The following is a 13,972-nucleotide window of genomic DNA, read 5'->3' as shown; positions in this document are numbered from 1 at the left end:
ATAGTCCCTATTTTAAAGGTAAGAAAGTTCAGGCCTGAAAAGATTAAACGACTTGCCCAGGACCACACCAGGACCACACATCTCGGTAGCACAGTGAGGTTTGTTTGTTTATTTATTTAATTTTTTAGGCAAGGCAACCCTTCGTTGACCTCACAGATTGCAAGGACCTTGTTAGCTTACAGTCCCTTATTTTTTTATTCTTTACACCTGTATCACCTGGTATTACTGGGTGGTCTCCCAACGAAGTACTAACCAAGCCCAACCCTGCTTAGCTTCCAACCCTGCTTAGCTTCTGAGATCAGACAGGATCAGGCTTGTTCAGGATAACATGGCCATAGACAGAATGAGATTTAAAATTAAGTTCTTGGTCGTGGTCCAGTATTCCATCTGTTTTGCAGATTTGATAGGAATAGAAAAATGAAAAATTATACCACACCTACAAATAGTATATGACTGTGACAGCATCCAAATGTTCTTCACCTGAGGACTGGAAGATAGGTAAGGCAAATGGATATGGTAGAACTTGGGGTGGATGGAAGCATTACCAAATTTGAAAAAACAGATTCTTGAGTCTCAGTGTTACAGAAATGAACACTGAACTCAGAATAAATTTGTGCATGTGGTGAGGGTGGCAGTGAAGGGGAGAGAGAGAGACAGAGACTGAGACTTGTGCACAAGGGAGCATGATGGCAAAAGAAATGCTCCCCGAAGGCTTTTTCTGATAAGATTATATAAGCCATCAAAAAGTGGGAAGGGGTTCAAATATAAAGATGTGATTCTTGGTCCTATGATGTCTGACACGTAGTCAAAGGTTTCAAGGTGGCCAGAAGATGTTTTTTTCCATTATTTAAAGGCCCTGCATAAGTCCTGCAAAACAAAGGCTTATGCAAACATGTCAGTTAACCTTTGTAATTTAAATGACCCGTCCTAAAATGCAGACTTAAGATATTATCGATTTCTTCCTCAGAGGCTGTGGGCGCTGAGTTATACCTTAACTGGAATGTCAGCAAGGAGAGAAGGGGGTCAGACCACGTTAAAAATGAAGTCCTGGTTTTAGATGAGATGGAGTTCCTTCTTTTAGGTATTTTATACTAGCATAGGAAGGAGAAGCCTTTTAGAAGGCCAGCAAAACATCAGGGCATGGTGAATGCTAGCTGGGGAATCTTGACTTAGATGGCTGCCCTAGCATGTCCAGGCGCCTCTTGGGACCAGGCGACCAGAAACTGAGGCAGGCAGAAACTAGAGGCACCATATTGGAAGAGACAGTGGAATGTTGGCAATGTTGCCTATGGGAAACTTTATTTCAGATTTTCGTTACTTTACACCTTTGCAGCTACACCAAATTAATAGTTTCCCTACCTCCAGTTTTACCTGCTGTCCAGTCCTGTTTACCATTGACAGATTAATCCATCATTAAACAAGTCTCCATGTTACTACTACTCCCTTGAAATAAAAACTCCTCAAAGGGTCACGCGGTTCCCACCTAAAATTGCCTAGCTCCTCAGACTGGCAAAAACCCATTTAAACATCTTTTTCATGCTAACCACCACATCTTAGTTCAGGTTGTCATTTCAACCTCTGAAATTGACACGTAGTTGCTACCAAAATCTAGGGTTTTTTCCTTTTCTGATTCATCCTACACACAGACATCTAATTAATCTTCCTAATTTGATGTCAATTCCTGTTAAGAAACTCTCCATGACTAACCATAGGAATGACTTTCAAACTGTACCCCACATTAAATGCCAGCACCTAGGGGTTGGAGAGCAGTGGGGAGAATTAGAGTGTGAGGCTCCAAGCCCCCCAGATGTTTGAAAATCTTTGGCCAACAAAATTCTAACCTTTCAGCCTGATTGACATTGAGTGTGGTTCAATTAAGGAATTCCTCTCTATCTCATCTGTGGACCCTTTGGTTTAGCCAAATCAGATCACTTCTGCCTTTACTTGACACTCATTTCAGTCATTTTTAATCCCAGCTGGCTCCTCTTCTTCCGTCTGCCCTTTGTCAAGGCTTTCTCCTTAGGTATGCTGCTGATCTATATATTTTTCCTAGAATATCACATCCACCCCTTTGGTGACTGCTAATGGGATCTTTACTCCATTAGTGAGGGAGTAGAGATCATTCTTCTGCCATAGTGTTATATTTTCAGCTATATACTGGATATCTTGAAATTGAACCCATTATCATATTGTGCTTTTGTTAAACATCTAATGAGAGAAGCAAGAGTTTTTGTCTGATTTATTCATCTATTCTCAGGTGCCGAGCACTTTCTATGCATCTTTAAAAAGTTTTGTGTTTCTACTGCTGATATCTCATTTCAGGCAAGAAATGGGTAGGGCAATAACTGTTCTCTGCACCTCCAATTTCTCTCCTAATCTAACCACATTGCTACAAAAGTGATCTCAAAACACAGATCTGATTATGTTTTTTACCTGTTTAAAAACTTTCAATGGCTTCTAATAGACTACATGATAGAGGCAAGATGCTCCAAACTTTTTTAAAAATCAACATATTGTTATCCATTTAATATGCAAAATAGGCAACTAAACCTCAAATAAAGCTTAGAGATGGAGTACAAATTTTAAAAGCTGAAAGTTAATTTTTTATGTTTGTTTTGTTTCATTTTATCAAAATTATGACACAGGTAAAGGAGAAAGTGTCAAAACAGCTGTATCAAAATGGCTGTAGGAAATTAGCTATGGAAAAACTCATAAATATTTTAATTCAAGGGCCTCTCATGGCTTTAACATCTGGGCCTGTTTTCCAGACAAAATCATAAGTGCAACACTGATAAAATCCACTTTTGTCTATTTTATTAGTATAAGTTTTTAAAGTATATATAGCATTATTTAGAAAATCAATTAATGGAATAATGAGGCTATTTTAATGAACCCATTGTTTTGAGTTGGAGTGTAGGTAATAGACGAGGATTTATATCAAACTTAGCAAACAATTTCTTTCATATTTTTCAGAGGATCTCTTAATCAATTTACAACTAGCCAGTTCTGTGGATTTATCAACCCATAGGCTGTAGAATGCATTTAGGCTGCTCTCTGATGCACTCACATAATTCTGTTCCCACTGGTTGAGTTATACCTTACCAGGATCAGTTGTCTTTATTTCCAGTCCTGTTTATATCAACTATACCTGTAATTATTTTAACTTAATTAATCATGTAAACTAGTAATACATAAGTATGAAAAGAAAGTTATTTCAATGAAAACTTAAATTGAAAACTCAATTAAGATGAGTCATTAAAAACAAACTAGAATTAGGTGTAAGCAAAGAAAGATTGGAGACAATCATAAAACAGATAAGGATTCTGCACTCAGATTGCTCTGCGTTAAGTCTGTTAAAACTAGAAAGCATAGGTGATGCATTATAGCATGTTTATATTATAGAGATTTGGGACTCCAATAAATGAGCAAAATCAACAACAATAACAAAGCTTTGGCTTTATGGCAGAAGATTAGTAAGTAAATGTAAATTATATGTTTTAAGTTAAATCTCTTAGTTTATGATTTTCTTATGATTTCTTACTTTACCAGTTTGGATCACTTCAAATAGGAGTGCTTCTACAGTATTATTGTTACTATTAGTATTATTGCCTTTTCCTTTTTGTTTGTTGTTGTTGTTGTTGTTTTTTAATCTTGGTTTACTTTTGAAAAATAGGTACAAATGATTATAGTTTTTTTTTTAACTGCCTGTCTTTAAGTCTCATGGTATTTTTACGTTAAGCAGAGATCGCTAGTGACACTTTCATCTGAGGCCATCTAAAAAAAAGAAAACAACCTGGAAACACACAAGTTCATGAATTGGTGGTTTCCTTTCTGTATAGTATAAACATTTGATATTTTTATTACTATTTTAAAAGGTTAAAAACATTTAAAACTAAAGTTTTAATCTAATATTTGTGACATTAGAGGGACCACCGAGTTCTTCAGACACATTTGGAAAAATCATTGAGAGGTGTTCTCTGCCTTCTTTCTGAGTCCATCTTTCCATTGTCCCCCCGTGTACCATGAACTCCAGACTTAGAAGGTTTCTCCAGTTCTTTAAAAATGTCACATTCCATTATGCCTTTTTTAACATTGTTTTCTCTCCTAAAATATGGGTCCCTAGTCCATGTCCACAGAGGATACCCTGGACAGTCTAGTGCTTTGAGATTGAAAACCCTTCTGACATTGCTTTAAAATATGTGTAGATTTTTCTAAGCATCATGAAAGTAAGCAGTATGTCATATCAGCTCAGTTCAAAGGTTTATGTTGGTGAAGCCTCTTCTCTTCACATTGCAAAATCTTTCATACTATCCTACTAATCCAGCTTCTTCTCTTAACAATTTACATATTGTCAGGATGGAACAGGAAGAATATATGTACAAATGTGATTGTCATTCTAATTTAAAGGCATAAGTCTTGAGCAGTTTTCACAGATCTGACATTGATCAATTATTTGTTAGCATTTAAAAACTGCATTCAGGGCCAGGGTTCTTGGTGCCAAGGGTTACTGCTTATGATGTCCTGCTCAAATTTTAGTATGCCCCACATGGCAAATATAGTGAAGATAGAAAATTCAAACTCTGAATATGTACCTGTACCCTGGTGACAAAGTATAGCTTAAAAAAAAGAAAAATGCAGAATTGTATCAAAATGCTACATATGATGATAAATACATAATCTAGAAGAACTGAAGAACAATATGATATCTATTGACTGCAAACCTCACCATTTCAACTGGGCTTTAAATTGGAATATTTCACTTTTTAAGCCTTTTCAGGAGTTCCCTAATTATTTCATGAATAAAAATTTTCTGAGAGCAGTCATAGAAGGTATTGATTGGTCAAATAATTAACCACTATAATAGTTCTTTTATCAGTTCTTTGAATATAAGGAAAACCTTTAAAAGACCAACCAGAAACATTTCAGCAGTCAATAATAACACAATAATTTAAAAGTGTACAGCACTTGAGAGTGTGCAAAGTACTTATATTAGCTCCTCTGATCTTTCTAACATTCCTTGAAATAAGTATGACAAATAGTATTTTTAATTTACAGATGATGATGCTTAGATTAAATTACCTGAAAACAGGAACATACTGTATACTTATTGTACACAGACATAATTTTGTACTGTAATGAACAGTTTGGAATAAAACATAACCATTTGGTTCACCTCAAGTTCTGCCATAGAGATGGCAATTTCAAAATGCTGATTTTCAATCTTTTTTATTGTCTCATCATTCTACCTGTGGAACACATGCTCATCAACAACATACTTCATGATATCATTACATATAGTGATTTTAACCTCTACAAATGGGTGCTTGTGCTTTATTTTTCAAAGAGGTTATCGTCAGATACTAATGAAAATGAAGAGCCACTCCTAAGAAAGAGTTCTCGCCGATTTGTCATCTTTCCAATCCAGTACCCTGATATTTGGAAAATGTATAAACAGGCACAGGCATCCTTCTGGACAGCAGAAGAGGTAAGTGGCATCACTTTTATCAGCAATCATGTTCCATAGTGCAGTGTTCACATCTTCTGTTACAGGATATTAAAACAGTTTAACATATATTGTAAGATATATGGTTCTATAAAATGTTTGAAATTACTGAGATTAAATACAGTGTTAGCCAGTGTTTGGTGTTTAGATTACTGTTTATAAACATGTTTCCTGCTGCAAAAATGACATCTCAGTCTGCCAGATTTTTACTTCCAGTATATTTTAGGACATTTTCTATTTTTAAACAGACTTTTGGCTTGCTATGGCCAAATGAAACTAGTCTTTACTTTTGGTCAGCAGTAGAATTGCAGCTATAGCAAACAAAAGAAATGAAAGCAAAAGCCTTAGCGCCCTGATTACAATTGTGAAACTTATTTGATTATACAGAAGGAGCTGTCACTCAAAGAGTTTGACTGTCCAGGCATTGCACTCACTTCTGAGCTGCCAGCTAGAATTCATGGTGCTCCTCCTGCTTTGGCCCTGCCCTCAGCCCTGTCAAACCTGGCATAGCTGCCCCAATAGACAGGACAGCTGTAGAAAGCTTTCTTTTAGAGTGGCATTTTCCACCTGGGAAATGAGTTGAACACAAATTAGAAGATATTTGCTGGTCAGCAGTTGGTTGCTCTGTAGTCTTAACAGAACATACAAATAGCCATTATCTTCATCTTTAAAAAAATCTCTTTTTTCAATTTTGGATAGAGTAATTGTGCTTATTACCTTTTCCAATTCTAGCTTTCAAGAGCATTTTTGTGGCCAGGCACTATTTCAGGTACTCAAGATAGAATAGAAAACCTGCAAATTTCTTGCTTTAATATGCATTACATTTTAGAAATATGAACAGTGCATTAAATAAAATATAAACACCACAAACAACAACAACATTTTAAAGTTAAAAAAAAAAAGAAAACTTGAAAATGTTTGTATCAATTTGGAAGCTGAATTATAAAATGTAGGTTCCTGCAATTTTGAATACTCTAAAAATTACAGACTGACAGGTTAATTTGAACAGAAAATATGCTAACAGTTCTTAAAAGACAAGTAAATTTGTAAGGAAAATAATTATATATCTATATCTGTATATATTTATGTACTTTTAGCTTTAACTCAGCATCGGCTGTTGAAAAACTAAAATGACTGGGAGGTTGTGAAAATGAGTAAAAAATGTGGGATGTATCTAAATTAGGCATAGAAATGACTACAACTCAGTGTAAACCTGTGGAAGCTGTACTTTTTTTTTAGCCTTTTTATTTTGTTGGTAGTGATATAGTTCTTTTTTTCTTTTTGTTATTTTTTATTTTTTTAATTACAGTTGACATTAAATATTATTTATATACTTTCAGGTATACAGCATAGTGGTTAGACATATAATTTACAAAGTGATCCCCCTTTTAAGTCTGGTACCCACCTGGCACTATTCACAGTTATTACAACATCATTAACTAAGTTCCCTATGCTGTACTTGACATCCCTGTGACTGTTTTGTAACTACCAATTTGTACTTAATTCCTTTACCTTTTTCACCCAGCCTCCTAACTCCCCTCCCATCTGGTGACCATCAGTTTGTTCTATGTATGAGTCTGTTTCTGTTTTGTTTGTATGTTTATTTTGTTCTTTAGAGTCCACATATAAGAGAAATCATATGGTATTTGTCTTTCCTTGTCTGACATTTCACTTAGTATAATACCCTTTAGTTTCATTCGTGTTATTGCAAATGGTAAGATTTTATTCTCTTTTATGGAAGTGTAATTGTATGTATGTACCATATCTTCTTTATCCAATCATCTATTGATGAGTTTATCTATTCTTCCCCTTAGTTCCTTAAACATCCTTATGACCAGTGTTTCAAACTCTGTCTCTTACAGATTGCTTGCCTCCATTTCATTTAGTTTTTTTCTAGAGTTTTCTCTTCTTCTTTCATGTTTTTTTGTTTCCTCATTTTGGCTGCCTCTCTGTGTTTTTTCTTTTCCTACATATTAGATAGATCTACAATATCTCTCAGTCTTGGCAGGGTGGCCTTATATATAGTAGGTGGCCCAGTGGCACAGTGAATGCCTGATCACCTGAGCCAGGTGCTCCGGGAGTGTCTCCTGTGTACCCTGCTGTTCTAGTTGAGTTTTGGTTGCTGTTGGCATGTTAGTGGGTGGTGTTGACCCTCAGGTTGACTGGATGTGAAGGTTGGCCACAATGACAGTGTACAAGCTGCTGTGTGGGGGCTGACCCCACAGAGTGGTATTCGCCTCAGTGGGCTCTGGTGCCTACTCAGACCACCCTTTGGGTCTGCCACTTGTGGAGTGAATCAGGTGGTGCTCTCTTGTGGTCTGAAACTGGCTACTGGATGTGTTCATTCTGGGGACTCTTGGGAGGGTCTCTGCTGGAGGCCAAGGTCAGCTGCTTCCTGTGATTGGCCCAGGGTGACCTGGTAGGAGCTACAAAACTATCTGCGATTGGTAGAGGTGTATGGGAAAGGCTATGTGGTGAGCTGAAACTGGCTGCCATCAGTGCTGGGCATGGGACTGCTCAGGGAAAGGCACAGTGCACCTGAGGCCTGCTGCCACTTCCCAGCTTTCCATAAGGCTCAGCCACTGAAAGAGCCTTGGGTGGTGTGTAAGTTGGGTGCGGTGGGGTCTCAAGGAGTCACTAGGGAGGAGCAAGTGGTGTTCCCTAGGTTAATGCAGATTCAGATTTGCATTGTATGTGGCTCCAAGCATGGGGCCACTCAGGAAAAAGCACAGGGCTCACTGTGGCCAGCCACTGCCTGCCTGGGGCCTGCAGATTTTTGAGAGCCTCCTGCAGTGGTGTGTGGACTGTGGTGGGTTGCTTGCCACTGAAAAGCCTCTGGCTGTGTGTGAGTTCGGCCTTGTTGGTGGAGAGCTCAGCACAGAGGCCTGTTCCTCCAGGCCTTGCCCTGAAGCCACTCAACTCAATTTCTCCCTGGATGTCTCTAGTGCCTCCCCAGCCATTGTTCCCTCCTCCTGAGCCCAGGTGAGTGCCTGTGAGTCAGTGAATCTGTGCTTAGGCCCTTGAACAGGACGTCTGGGTTTTCTGTTTCACTCAGATGGGCGGAATCCCTGCTGATTTTAGCAGTCAAATGTTGTGGAGGCTCTTCGTCTTGGCACTGTGCTCCAGCTGGGGAACCTGGTATGGGGCTGGGACTCCTTGCTCCTCAGAGGGGTACTTCTGTAGCTGAGATAACCTTCTCAATTCTCAATTGCCACATGTGGGGATGGGACCAGACCATTTTGTGTTTCTGCCCCTTCTACCAATCTTGTTATTGCTTCTTTATATCCTTAGTTATAGGACTTTCGTTTTGCTAGTTTTCAGATGGTTCTCCGGGTTGATCGTTCTATAATTTAGTTATAATTTTGAAGTGGTCATGGAAGGAGGCAGGCACAGCATTTATCTACTCTGCTGTCTTGACTGGAACTTCCCATTGCCTTCATCTTTGAATATAATGGAAGATACCTGCATAGCACTCTTGCTATGTGAGTGTGTGTTTATATTTATCTATATACATAGATATATTTGGATAGATATATTTGGGTCTATCTACATGTCTATCTATATTTTTTGAGATTGATTCTATATATGTAAACACATGCTGTTAAGAATGTAGGCTCTGAAGCCAGATTGCCTAGGCATAAATTCAGGCTCTGCCACTTAGCAACTATGGAAGTGGAAGAGTTGCTTACCCTTTCTGTGTGTCCTCATTGGTATGTCGAGCTCATAGTACCTGGTTCATTGGGTTGTTATGAGGATTAATGAGATGTTTAGTATGTTACTTTGAATTTAGTAAGCACCAAATAAATGTAAGCTATTATTTTACAAAGATTGGGGGACATTTGCATTAGAAATTTAAAGCACCAATTTTTAAAGCTTCTGTTACTAATTTTACCCACTTACCCAACTTTGTTATATTGTATTGTTATATATCATTAACATCTTTATTATATTTAACATGTAGAACAAAACAAAACAAAGCAAAACCCCGGCACTTTCGAATTGGGTCATAATGTTTGGCACACCTGACTGTCCCTAAATGTCTGTGGTTTTTAGAAAAAAATGTTTTAGATATAGTTAAAAGAACAAATGGAATATACAGGTGGCATTTTCATTCATCATGTTAAAAAAGTACTTGGGTTTCTTGCAATTCATTTGAAAATTATATGCATCTTTTAGCAAATGTAGTATATATTATGACTAAGAAACTTTTTGAAAGTTAAAATATGTAGGTTGATATATATTTTGTAGGCAGCTTATAGAAAGATTCAATAAATATTTTGAAAGGAAGTCAAAAACATTTAGTTCCACATATTTTTCATTTAAACAAATTATGTAAGTTATAATTTAATCAGATTTAGCCATCATTGTTTTATCAGTGGTTTAGCTTTATTTCTAAATATCACTGATCATCATAAACCTTGATTCAGAAGACAAAGGTTTGGGATTTATTTATTTATTTTTTTAAAGCTACCTAGAAATTCCAATAACCAGTAGTTTGGAAACAATATTTAGATGATGAATTTGAGAATTTACTCAAATAAGATAAAGCTGGACAGAAAGGTTTACATTTTGGGGATGGAAAATGACCAATGTAGTATAAATAAAATTTATAAGACCTTTTCGAAGCTCAGCGTTTGAGGAGATAAGTTTAATATATAAGATTGAGAATATTATAAAGTTAAAATTTATTATCAGGAGTATAATACATAAAAACCAAAATGATGTCCTTTAGTTAAACCTGAGTTGAGCTCAAAATAAAGTAGGACCTGGTTTGTCACTTGCCTATTTTAAAAGATGTGTACAAATATGTCCCCCTTCCTGGCCCATTGTATCCCCAACATTTAGCATACTATGACATGTAGTAGGCGCTCAGTAAACATTTAAAGAATAAAGTAATGGGGAAAGAACTTTAGAAAAGAACACAAATGATTAAAAACATGAAACAGTCCTTTTGGGAATGGTCAAAGAGATAAGGGCTTTGTGGAATAACTGAAAGGACAAAGGACAATTACGTTTGAAATATGTTTATGAGGTTTCTGTGAAGCATACTTAGGAGATCTTCCTGAGATAAAATGATATCTACAAAAGTACATTTAAAGATTAGTTTTGAATTGTAGATTTTTCCAAATCTAGAATGTATCTCTATTAATTCCAAGGACTAGTCCTAATAAACATTTTCAAAAATATTAATGTTCTCAGAGGAAGTAATACCTATAAGTTACTTTAAAGACTGGTTTGTTACCTGCATGACATTACTTCTGGGTAGGAAAGTAGATTATCCTGCAGTAAAATAGCAGCCGTAATTGCTTAACAGGTGCCTAACTATGTCTTAACATTAGAATGTTATTATATAATTTGTTATGTGTTATATAAAATGGTAAGGCAGTAGCCACTGAAAGTCATTAGTTTATTCATCTCAGCTCCTTCCTGACCAATTTCTAGTCTCTCTCCAGCCTTTTGCCCCTTCCTTCATTTGTTCCAGTGCCACTAGATTATGTTTTTCCCCCTGCTTTATTGATATACTTGACACAGAACATTGTGTAAGTTTAAGGTGTACAACAATGATTTGATATGTATATACACATATATACATATGTGTGTGTGTGTGTATATACATATTTCACAAAAAATATATACGTATTTTATAAAAAATGACTGCCACCATAATGTTAGCTAATACCTGTAATTAGACATATAATTACCATTTCTTTCTTGCGGTGAGACTAGATGGTGTTAATTTTAGTATTTTGAAAGTACATTCTGCCAGCTTCTCAATTAGCCAGAAGATAGATTCCTTTATAATGTTTTATGATGATGATGATGATGATGATGATGATGATGATGATGATGATGATGTTGTTCCTCTGCAATTGTTTTAGTTCAGGCTGCTATAATGATACCCAGACTGGATGGCTTACCACCAACAGAAATTTTTTTTATAGTTTTGGAGGCCGAGAATTCTAAGATCAAGGCACTGGCAGATTTGCTGTCTGGTGAGGACCCTCTTCCGGGTTTATAGACAACTGTCTTCTTTTTGTGCCCTCACATGGCAGAAAGGTGGCAGAGCTCTCAGGTCTTTTTCATAAGGGCACTAATCCCATTAACAAGGACTCCACTCTCATGACCCAATCACTTCCCAAAGGCTCCACCTCCAAACACTGTCACATTGGGAATTAGGAATTTTGGGAGGACACAAACATTCAGTTTATAGCAGTAAGTCAACAATTTTTCCTTTTTCACATTTTACTGCTGAGAGGATGTCACCTCTTTAACTCTGATATGAAAGTCAGTTTTCCAAACATTTTGAGAAGAATTTAACTTCAAGTTAAAATTTTGAAAATTTCTTTATTTCAGGTTGACTTATCAAAGGATCTCCCTCACTGGTACAAGCTTAAATCAGAAGAGAAGTATTTTATCTCTCATATCTTAGCCTTTTTTGCAGCCAGTGATGGAATTGTGAATGAAAATTTGGTAAGATTTTTGTTTTATTTTACTTTTGTCCCAATTCAGCAGTTAACTGATGGTAATAGCAATAAAATAATTAGACTGAGCCTAAAAAATGATGTCTAGGAAATGAACGAGATGAAACTTTTCTCTTGACTATGTTTTTTCTGATGATGTTTCCAAGGAAAGGATACATTTCTGTTATTTGACTAGCAAAAGATCATTAAATCAAGCATATTATACCAATCAAAACTACTTAAAATCAATAAACATGAGTTTATTTTTACCCTTAGAATATTAATCGTAATAGAGATCCTACACCTTAGTAACCCTTCTGGAGCTCTGTAAGAGAATGCTGGATTCTGGCTCCTCATTTTTAAACTTATATTATGGTTGGCCAGGAGGCATGCTTTCTTGTTAAAGAGAATCAAAAGATGTGAGCTTTCATCTAGAATTAGAAGGAGCTTCAAGAAATCTACTGTCAGGAAAAAAAAATGACTTAAGGTCAATTCTACAGTGAAATAATTTTTTTTGGTGGATGTTATATAATTTATTTGGTTTTATAGGCAATATCTCCACCTACCAAGTCAATTCATTTTATTACTTAAGAATACATTATGTAAATAATTTATCATGAAGGGTTGATAGATAAACAGTACTGCTTAAAATAACCCATAAGATCTTTCTGACCTGTTTGTAGCATGACAGTCATTTTTTAAGTGATAATTCTGATGTCCAGATTCTGATTTACAGTGTTTAATGAGAGCACACAGAATTGGATCTATTTTTTTCCTTTATTTTTGTAGGTGGAGCGATTTAGTCAGGAGGTACAGGTTCCAGAGGCACGCTGTTTCTATGGTTTTCAGATTCTCATCGAGAATGTTCACTCAGAGATGTACAGTTTGCTAATACACACTTACATCAGAGATCCCAAGAAAAGGTATCACCACTGGGATTTTATTTACAAAAGTTTATCCTATTGCTCATTTTAAAAGCAAAATTTACTTCAGAACTAATGCTTGGGAAATATTATTCAAATATGGACGTTTAGGAATATAATGTTTTCTACTGCTTAATATTGAATTTAAAAAAGAGCTTGCACATTCTGTTTAGCAATTGAATATTTGAATTTAGTAAATTTTGTATCAGACCAGATCCAAACCACTAATTTAAGTTTTACTTTCTCTATTTTATGGACATGCAAAATATGGAAAAGTTTACAGATCTGGTGTATACCATTGCGTTATAATTATTATCTCTGATTAACCTATGAAAATTTATTCTGATTAAGAAAAACAATTGAATAACTTTGCCATTAATTCTTTTGATTTTACAGGGAATTTTTATTTAATGCAATTGAAACAATGCCATACGTTAAGAAAAAAGCAGATTGGGCCTTGCGATGGATAGCAGATAGAAAATCTACTTTTGGTATGTTGCTTTCATTTGTATATGTCAAATTCGCCTTGGGTGATACAACACTATTTTACTTGGTGTGATTATCTCAAAATCTCCGTATACACCTTTAGTAGAATCATTATTTCTAATAATTAATTAATCTAAAACTGCATGTATTCTGTTTATGAAGTTGAAAGGTTAAGATGTCAGTATATAATTATAGTTAAATAAGTCAGTCACATAGAATCTGACAAGAGTATTATATCTGCTTTCAGGAATGCTTATTTTAGGGATTTAAACTTAGACAAAATCTTTATATTTTTAAGGGAGCAAATATGTAGTTTCTAAAAAACTAAAGATTAGTGCACCCAACTAGGGCAAGAAACAGTTTGTAATAACAGGATTATCTTTCACCTTTCTGGATTAGTTGAGATTAAGTATCTTTTTTTAAGGAAATTATTAACATTGTATCTTATACATAGTAGTTGTTTAGTAAATATTTATTAAATTTAATGCAAATATTCAGATGCTTCATTCGAATAGATTAAAGTATCTGTCTCATTCTTATCTATTTTATAATTGGTGGTCTTTATTTTCTGGTTTTATTCATAATATGGGGAAGAAGTT

At 35.6% G+C, this 13,972-nt stretch overlaps 1 protein-coding gene across 2 annotated transcripts in view; it reads left to right on the top strand.

The window, feature by feature from the left end:
• The window catches only part of RRM2B (ribonucleotide reductase regulatory TP53 inducible subunit M2B), a 28,715-nt gene that overhangs the window by 1,756 nt on the left and 12,987 nt on the right, over positions 1-13,972 (top strand). Inside the window, exons 1-5 of one of the 2 annotated variants that reach the window (XM_036232908.1) lie at positions 399-498; positions 5,345-5,485; positions 11,858-11,974; positions 12,754-12,887; positions 13,284-13,378. In XM_036232908.1, the coding sequence (XP_036088801.1) occupies positions 5,444-5,485; positions 11,858-11,974; positions 12,754-12,887; positions 13,284-13,378 (388 nt within the window). In that variant the 5' untranslated portion in view covers positions 399-498; positions 5,345-5,443. Of the gene's footprint in view, positions 1-398; positions 499-5,344; positions 5,486-11,857; positions 11,975-12,753; positions 12,888-13,283; positions 13,379-13,972 lie in introns of those variants that run through there. The other variant, XM_016147534.2, reaches the window with a different exon arrangement.

The sequence above is a fragment of the Rousettus aegyptiacus genome, unplaced genomic scaffold (genome assembly GCF_014176215.1).
Source record: "Rousettus aegyptiacus isolate mRouAeg1 unplaced genomic scaffold, mRouAeg1.p scaffold_m13_p_15, whole genome shotgun sequence".
NCBI lineage: Eukaryota > Metazoa > Chordata > Mammalia > Chiroptera > Pteropodidae > Rousettus > Rousettus aegyptiacus.
This window is presented reverse-complemented; position numbering and strand designations above follow the sequence as displayed.